At 40.6% G+C, this 10000-nt stretch overlaps 1 protein-coding gene across 4 annotated transcripts in view; it reads right to left on the reverse strand.

The window, feature by feature from the left end:
- The window catches only part of LOC125044950 (carbohydrate sulfotransferase 4-like), a 70900-nt gene that overhangs the window by 3092 nt on the left and 57808 nt on the right, over positions 1–10000 (reverse strand). For all 4 annotated transcript variants that reach the window (XM_047641918.1, XM_047641916.1, XM_047641917.1 and 1 more), the window contains one exon: positions 1875–3147. In XM_047641918.1, the coding sequence (XP_047497874.1) occupies positions 1875–3147 (1273 nt within the window). The remainder of the gene's footprint in view (positions 1–1874; positions 3148–10000) is intronic.

The raw sequence follows: 10000 nt of genomic DNA on the forward strand, positions 1-10000 counted from the left end.
CGTCGTGGCGGTCGTAAAAAGGCCTGCGCTCAGACTGCTGGTTCAAGCCCGAGAAAACGACATATCGCCTTGAGAAGTCAAACGCCGGTGTCGTAGGGGAAATCGCCGCCGTTATATGACACTGCCATATAACCTATATATATATATATATATATATATATATATATATATATATATATGTTATATATATATATAACATATATATATAACATATATATATAACATATATATATATAACATATATATATATATATATAATATATATATATATATATGTACATAGATACATACATATATAAATATATATATATATATATATATATAAATACATACATACATATACATACATACATGTATGTTTGTCTGTTTGTATAAATAAATATATTATATGAATACATATGTATATATACATACATATACATTATCCCTTCTTCTGTTGAGAATAAGGGATAAGGAACAGTGTGTCAGGAATCTTGTAGAGGAGGCCGAAAGCCATTTCCTAGTAAATTACTTTCATCCTGCCTACCAAGCCCTGAGAAAGCTGAACTCCAAGCCCTCCTCAGCAAGTGGCCAGATAATTTCAGATCCTGATGGGGTGCATGTGCATTGGGCTGAGTATTTTGACCAGTTGTATCAGGTTGATCCACTAACAGTTAACTTAGATGCAGGTAATGTTGAGATTCCTTTGTCAGATCCACCCATCAACGAGGATCCACACTCCCTGACTGAGGGAGCTGTCGAGCTTCTTCCCTGTTAGTTCAGATGTGAGGCAAGGCTGTGTTCTTGCACCAACACTTTCCAACACTTGCATGGATTGGATACTGGGTAGAGCTACTGTCCAGTCACTGTGGAGCAATATTAAGGTTACAGACCTTGACTTTGCTGATGGTATTGCCATTCTATCTGAATCTCTGGAAACCCTTGTGGCGGCTCTTGATGCGTTTAGCAATGAAGCGAAGCCCCTGGGGCTATAGGTCTCCTGGACCATGACCAAGATCCAGCATTTTGGGGGCCTACTAGGAGACCCTGTGCAGTTGGTACGTGCTTGTGGGGAAAACATATAAGTCACAAAGAGGTTTATATACCTCAGTAATGCAATTCATGACTCTGGGCTGTCAGACCAAGAAGTCAGTAGATGGATTGGCCTTGCAGCAGGAGTCATGAAATCTCTCAACAAGAGTACTTGTGCAGAAGGCCCAACCTATGTGTCTTAAGAGCCCTGACACTGTCAGTTTTACTATATAGTAGTTAACCTGGACGATATATTGTGCTTTGGAATCTCATCTTGATGCCTTTTGTAACAGATCCTTGCACCTAATCACAGGGTACAGTTGCACTGTGAGACCGGTACAGGTCTTGTTACTTGCAAAATCCACAATCGCCATCTCAGGCTATATGGCAACTTGGCTGTTCGAGACAACCCTGGGTGGAGGAGGCCTGTGGGACGACCGAAGAAGTCGCGGCTTGGGCAGATCGATCAAACCTGTCATAAGGAGCTAGAGATGGGCCAGGCCACTGCCTGGCGGCTCTCCATAAGGGACCCTTATAGATGGAAGCGATGGGTGAATAAGGCTATGCGCCCCCACCTGCGTTAGCTCCCAAATAATGATATGTTATATATATGTTGTATATATGTTATATATATGTTATATATATAATATATAAATATATACATATATACATATATAATATATATATAATATGTATGCAATATATATGATATATATAAAATATATATATATATTCAAGTTATGTATATATCTATATATATATCTATATATCTACACATACACACACACGCACAGTATATGTCCACACATAGAAAGTAAGCATACCAGATTTACAGGAGAAAATTAAGAAATGCTGATACTCACTTGTCCGGAAATCTTTCTTTCACCCACTCTGAAAGTTTCAGGTCTGTCATGAGGTCACCACAAACAGTGCCTGGGTCACTGCAGGCTTGAGAATGGCACCAGGTCAGCTGCATTCTAGAATGAAGAGAGCCACGAGGGTCACGAACAAGATGGATTACTTGCAGGTCAAGGCTTGGGTCCTGAAGAAGAGAGATCACGGGAACCAGGCCCATCCGAACAGTTTTCATCACATTGACAGGCATGTACTTGCACACAGCAGACAGGTATTCTTTGTCAAAGCAAAGCGCTCTGTTTCTTGAACAAGAATTCCAGACACGTGTATTGTGGTCCATCAGGAAACTATTATTCCGCATGTAGCTGACATACTCCTCTTGCTGAGAGAGGTCACATGTCATAATACTTCTCAGTAGATTTAAGACCACGTCAACCAAGGGGCCCTCCTGTAAGTGAAGATTCTTGAGCAAATGGTGCAGAGGCTCGAAACTGAAATATGTACCAGGGTATGACTTCAGCAGGTCTCCGAGGAAGGAAGAACCACTGCGCCAGGTGGAGAGGATGATGACCCTGCGCACCTGCAAAGGGGGGACCACTTCCCCAGGAGTGAAATCAGTGTCTGGGATGCTGTTCAGAAACTCCTTTTTGATGGTGTGGCGTAAGATGTTTTCGCCCATCTTCCAGAGTCCTTCATATGTCATCCGAGGAAGGACAACCCCTCGACTCGAGCCACCGTTGCTCGCAGCTGTCATTCCACGGTTCACCTTATACGTGCGCGACACCACAGATACGCTGGAGGTTCGCGATTGTGCTGGTGGAGGGTTCAGGCGGGCAGCCTCCTCCATCATCCTCTGTTCCTCTGCTTGCTGGGCCTTCATTTCATCGGCCAGAATGTGATCCTGAAGAATCTGCTGTTCTCGCATATGATGCTCCTGTAAATGATTATTTTCTCTATGCAGTTCCTGTTGCTGCTCCAATTTCAGTTTGTCTATTTCCTGTTCTTGTGCTTCGTTAGCAGGCACACTCTTCCTTAGTTGACTGTGTTCGTGCTGAAGATATCGATGCTGCTTTTGCTGTTGTTGCTTCTGGGTCTGATCCTCCATTGGATCTCTATCTGAATCCTCCACCATGAGGACTCCTTGCTTGGCCAGTGCATCCCGCTCCTGTTCACTGAGGTGTAGGGGAGGTTTCGTGTGCACTGCAGACTCTGCCGCAGCAGGTAGATCCTCGGCCGCTGCGACGCCATCCGTCTGGGCTGCCTTTCTCTCTTCACTTGGGTCTGCGGAGGAGAATAACAATTAAATTTACGCAGGATATATGTACTCATACCAAGAATCCATAACACCATCTGTCTCCAGATGTATTAATAGTCAATGGAACAAGCAGAATTAGAAAATAAGAACAATAAGAAAAAACAGACATGCTGTTTCCCAAACATACAATGAAATATAGTATGGCAAGATACCTAAGGCACATCGACACTTGAATGCGACAGATGGATAGATTGATGAATAGTTGGTTAAATGGATAAAAGTGGAGGTATTCCATCTTGTTAGATGGAACTGCAAACAAAGAAAGCATACTTAAGGTCTTTACTTCTTTATACTATATATATATATTACACACACAAACACAGTCACACTCACATATATACATACACATACACCCCCACCCTATACGATGTACATAAACACAATTTCCTGCCAATTCAAGGAATGTGGAAATCAGAATTGTTCACTAGCGTCTACTAATTGACGCCTTTCCGGCTGAGCACATATGGAGCCATATTCATTTAACAAAATTCGCAAAAATCTAGAGATCATAAATCCGTGGTGGTTGGGTTAAGGCTTATCGTCAGCAGAAGAAAAGAATAGAGAGAATATTCCCATCCAGGCAGTCACCCTCCCAAGGGGAACCACAGCCCGCCTCACTTGCTGGGTAAAAGAATCTGTAATCCTTCCCCCCCAACATTACCATTTATATAAGTTGTCAGTGAGTTTATATATATACATACACATATATACACAGTATATATGTATATATATGTATATATATATATATATATATATATAGATTGTGTATACGAATACATACATGGTATAAAAACCCACAATGTAAAAACTAGATTTTACCTCCTCACAGCACAAAGTCCCCCAGTGGTCGCTAAGCAAGGTAGATTGATATACTTTTGGAGTTTAACCCTACATTCCATTACACTCCAGGTGCAATTAACAAAGTAGCTGCGATGCGATTGAGATTTGCAAATTTCTGGCCTTCTGTATATGGCTCAGCCTGTGTCAGCATTTTATGGGTGTCTCATTTTGTTCTCTAACACTCTATGCTTACCGTGGCGGTGGGATTGCCAGCAGGCGCTCCTGCCGCCATGGTGTAAGCATATTGCATAACCTCTTTACCAACACGGCGGCTGTTGCAAGCGGTCCCTGTCTCAGGAATTGTGTATGCTCACAATTCTCTTAGTAATGTAATAGTGTGGCACAGTGCATGCAACACCTCTCTTCACAGTTTATTGTCTCCATGATCACACACAAAGCTGACTCCTTGTCCCATATACCCATTTTTAGATGTGTTAGATGCAGACGTTGTGCACACACAACAACGAGATGATTACTAGAGGTGAATCCTTTAGTACCTCTGCCCAGGCGACAGTACATACCAACCAGGGAGCTCATCATGGAAAATGGCCTCTTATTCCGCCAATCAGTCCCTAGCAAGAAGCATGGTACACATCAAAGGCGTTCGTATAATCCGCTGGTTGTTCCCGAAATGCTCGTCCCAACAGTATTGCGGTTGCTCCATAAGGCCCTAACTACCTCCCATTCAGGTGTATACAGAGCCATCAAGACTACTAGATCGCGGTATTTCATTCCATGTTTGGCTGCTAAAGTAACAGATCATGTAAGAAAATGTCAGTTATGCCCGCTATACAAAGGTTCCGAGTCAAAACCAGCCCCTGATCTCACCTACAACATACCCAGGAGACCGTTCCAACACGTCAGTGTCGATGCCCTTTCAGGGTTTTCTGTCTCCGCTGCCAACAACCGGTATTTGTTTGTCTTCATAGACTATTTGTGATTCTGTGAATTTGTTCCTATCCCTGACAAGTCTGCAACCATGATCGCCCATGCATTTTTGGAGAACATCGTTTGCAGGCACAATACCCCAGAAGAGATCGTATATGATAATGGGACTGAAACTAATAACTCACTTATGCAGTCCCTCTGTAGTATGTTCAACATCAAGCAAATAATTGTATTACTTCACAGTCCCCAGGCTAACAGCATCACAGAAAAGTTGAATAGGGAAATACTTAACATGTTGCATATATCTTTGGCCTCAGGCGACATAGTAAGACCTACCACAGTACCCTGGATGATATTCCTCACTTCATAGTTTATGGCGAGGACAGGCGCCTACCATACAAATTACTAGAGCAACAGCCGATGCCTGTTTTTACTAACAGCTATGCCAGGTCAGCTATCAGGAGGAAGCAGGAAATAAACAAAGTTACACTTAGTCATCTACAAGTAAAAAGGGACAAAATCATCTAACAACAACACAGGCTGCACAAAAAAGGAATATTGGTGTAGGTATGATTATTTTCCACCAAGTTAATGACAGGACAGTTCCCATACATAAGCTATCACCTAAATTTGAGGGTCCATTTCGAGTTTGAGTATAAGGAACAACAAGGCTCACGGCAAATGTCTACGTATATTATCACAGTCCTGGTATCACTGTTGCACACTTAAGCTTGCAGACAAGCATTATGCACACTACTTCCTACAACCTGGTGCGGTACTCGAGGACATTGGCTCTGCCTCGCTCATCGGGAACTACTGTGAGGTGGACATCAACCTTAACATACTCTCCTCCTACAACTCAGCATCCACACACATTTCCCTCATAACCCAGTATACCCACATGATTAACACTGATAGTTCACTCACCGAAGACCAGCCCACACCCTTACTCTCATTTTTACACATAGCTGTGGACTACCTGCTCCCATTTCAGTACAGATTAACCTTCACTAGCGTCGCGACGTCCTACATGTTTGGCATCGCTACACATGATGAGCTAGACGCCCGTTTCGGGGATTATAAGCGTTCCCTGAGCTCGGTAGACGCGAAGATCAAGGGCACGTTCGAGGCTATCTATTATGACCGCATTTCGGCAACTACCCCTCGCCAACTCTTCTTCTCTCTAACTATCGTAACGCTCCTTTCCTCACAGCTAAACTCCATTATTCCCCTTTCCACTACACAATATTTACACGCTAGCGTCGGAACACGACATAATTCTGAGGTCCACTAACTACAACTCACATTCTCTCCTCTCTTCTAATGATCTTTCTTCATGTTCCCTCGTCGTCTCCGGATTGCGGGTTTGTTTTGACCAGTTGGGTGATCAGTGTCCATCCCAATCGACAAATAGAAGTGGTGTAAAAAGACTGGGAATCGGGCACACAAGACTGGCTCATGGTCTGATGATGACGCACGCCATTAACGGTCGCACATGTAGTGGAAAGATGTGCAGCATCCTCAGACTAATGACGTATGTACTTGTCTCCCCCATACACATTGATAAATGTATTAAGGAAGGATTGTGACAGGTATTATTAGTTTCGTAAGGGAGAATAATTTTTCAAACAAAATTTAATGATGCCCAATATTTATGGAATAATCATATACTTATAAAACATAATATTTATACTTTGATATTTTGTATAATATTGTTTGTTTTTACTTATAAGAGACTTTATTGGTGGAGTTTTACATGTTTTAAATTCTTTAACATTTTAATCTTTAATTTTATTCGCCGCTGTCTTTAGCAGATAATTTTAAATAAACATTCAAGATATACTGTTAACAGTAATAAACAAGAACATATCCAAATAATCAAGAAAAAGTGAAAATGTCAGTGGTTTCATAAATCTCGTAGCAATGATTACTGATAATTATGATAGAAGAAGTTCGTGTATAGCTAAAAACGCTATGATTTCTTTCATCAAAATATGAAGAGGGAGTACTTCAGTCACTGGTATTTTCAACTGCAACTTACGAATCTGATAGCATATGTGTATGTGAATGTTTATTTATATATAAGCATCTATAAACGCAGTTCGCAATTAATGTTTTAAATTTGCAGGACATCATCCTTGTGAAGAATAAGGGACAAATGAATGCAGCTAAACGTAGCGTGACTTTTTTTTTTTTTTTTTTTTTTTTGCACATTGAAATGTATTGGACCATGTGAATAAGAGAAAAAAAAAAAACGAATTCGACCTTTATTTTGCAAGTGACCAGTGTCATGCTAAATGTCAGATCCTTCAGGCCTTTGGAATGCCGTTACATCATGCCTAACAAGGTATAATTCAAAGGGCAGTTGAATAATTAGACTTTAATACTTATTGCTTCATTTAACAAGCTGTGTAAAGACTATGAATCATGACCAGCAACACGAATAACCGTGAGCGAGCCATGGCATATTCCACGGGCGAGTCGCGTGGCCTGATTTTGGCACACCTTGTCCTTTCGTCCTTCTATCCGTAGGACGCATACACACATACATGTACACGGATGCACACGCATATACACACAAACATAAACACACACGTCCACACACAAAAGCAAATGCACTCGCCCTAAAACACACATACGCATATCCATAACCATATATATATATATATATATATATATATATATATGTGTGTGTGTGTGTGTGTGTGTATGTGTGTATGTGTGTGTGCGTGTGTGTGTGTGTGTGTGTGTGTGTGTGTGTGTGTGTGTGTGTGATATTTCATGTATTTCTCATTCATACCTGTGTGTTTGTGTGTATGTGTGTGTGTGTTTAAATACATATATATAAATACATATACATGTATGTATATACATACACACCCACATCAATATATATGTATATACAACCACACACAAATAAATGTGTGCACACACAAACACACACACACCCACACCCACACACACACACACATTTATATATATATATATATATATATATATATATATATACATATACATACAAGTTATTATCATATCATTAATACACAATCATTCATTCCACTGTACGATTTACGCCCGTTTTACAATTACTATAAGGGTGACCCAATGTGTCCTTCATCCCTTAAAAGTAATACAAGATCGCGCCCTCACCATCATCCCTCAAATTATCGGAAACTTGAAGGAAGGCTGTAAAGAAGGGTTAAGTCAGCCTGAGGCCTCGTCCACACTAAGGTGGTACGTCGCACATGGCAAATGACAGGTGGCAAGTTGCTGGTCACAAGATGACATTATCGGAGGCTAATGGTTAATACAAATAAATGTGCTATTCACCAAATGTTATTGTCCTAAGTTATCTTGTGACATTTATGCACCTTCCACTTTAAGGAATAAAGTAGAGGACTTTGAAGAAGAATGTGAGGCAAACTTGTTCCAATACCCTAAAAATACCATAAGGATTTTTTTCTCTCTCACAAACAAAATATTTTGATAACTATCATCATACAAACATTTGGTTAATTTGGGTCTTCCCTTTAAATATGTATATCATCAGATTTGTTCTCGTGTGATGAGAACGAATTTGATGATAATCTCCGTCGCATTCTCCAGCCGACAATCTTGATGTTCCGATAGCAGGGGAGGGCATGAAGTAGATCAGGGAAATTACGGGGTAAAACAGGCTTAAGAAAAATAGAGAACAGAAATGTGTAAAACATGCACAAAAACGCTTAAAATTGGCTAATGGAACTCTACGGACATTACCGCCACCTTTGAAAGTCTACGGACCGACGTGCCATGTTTCGAAAAACTCTGCGGGGACCAAACCCATCATTCGACAAAAATCTACGGGATTTCACATAATCTACATCCCCTGTGGTAATCGTACAATGCGTCCTAACCAATAAACCAACTTAACCTAACCCTGTGGGATTTATACACTACGATCTATATATTCCCTAGCCAGGGGGCTAGGGAATATATAGTCTAGCAATCTTGCTGACCTGCGTTCAAATACCTCGCCGCCAGTGGGATGGCAACCCTGGCCATTCCTTGCACATAGGGGATAACTTAGAAGCAAAATGAAGCAGACAGTATGTCACACCAAGAATATCCATCGTAACAAATGGAATCAAACTAAACCTTTTACATCCAAAGTCATTATTTGCCAAAATAAAAGAGAAATGTTAAAACCAAATAACATGATAAAAAGGGGAAACATTTGTATGTATGACACACATAGAGTAATTTTGAATTGTATTGACAGATTTGCACCAAACACATTTAACAACACGGTCTTCGGTCGCCCAGTGAGCTAGGCTTTGGATGAGAGGGCTATCATGCAGTCTTTCTGGAGTAAACAATGCGATGTATACCTGCTCTCATGCACAACTATGCCTCTTCAAGACAATGAACCAGTCAACATAACATCTGTACTAGATGTGGAGAAATACAAGTGTTTATATGATAAAATATCACTTCAGTACAATAACAGTACTTTCCATAGTAGAATTATCAAATTATTTTGTAAGAAAAATCCATACAAGTATTTTCAGGGTAATAGTTCAATTACTTGTTTTGCATCAGAGTGACCTCATGCTCCAATCCATTCAAGTTGTACGACGAGAAAGTAAACAATGAAACAGGTGTGCCAGGTAGGAGTGCTGGCACAACTGTACAATGATATGCAGTAGTTTAAGCGCGGGTTTAAATTACCGTGGACAGAAAGAGTAGGGCTATTAAAACCAGTTTGCCTCATGTTTTTCGGGTTATTCCTCTAAGTGATATTGATTTCACAAAGTTACTTTGGACTTAGGACAACAATAACATCATCATCTTCCGATGATGCCATCTTGTGAACCTAGTGAAAGCGGCCTGATACGTGCCACAAACAACCTTGGTCTGAAATCACAGTGCTATGTGTTACTTGCCATTTGCCACATGCGACGTGCCACCTTGGTTTGAAAGCGGTCTTACAGCCTCCCTCAGTTTCTTGATTTTGATTAGTGAAGCATATGTTATTTAAGCATGGTATATAACCATGTTAATTACTGGTCTAGTACACGAAACGTATTTAAACATTTACTTGTATTTAAC

This window comes from Penaeus chinensis, chromosome 36, assembly GCF_019202785.1.
Source record: "Penaeus chinensis breed Huanghai No. 1 chromosome 36, ASM1920278v2, whole genome shotgun sequence".
Taxonomy (NCBI): Eukaryota; Metazoa; Arthropoda; class Malacostraca; order Decapoda; family Penaeidae; genus Penaeus; species Penaeus chinensis.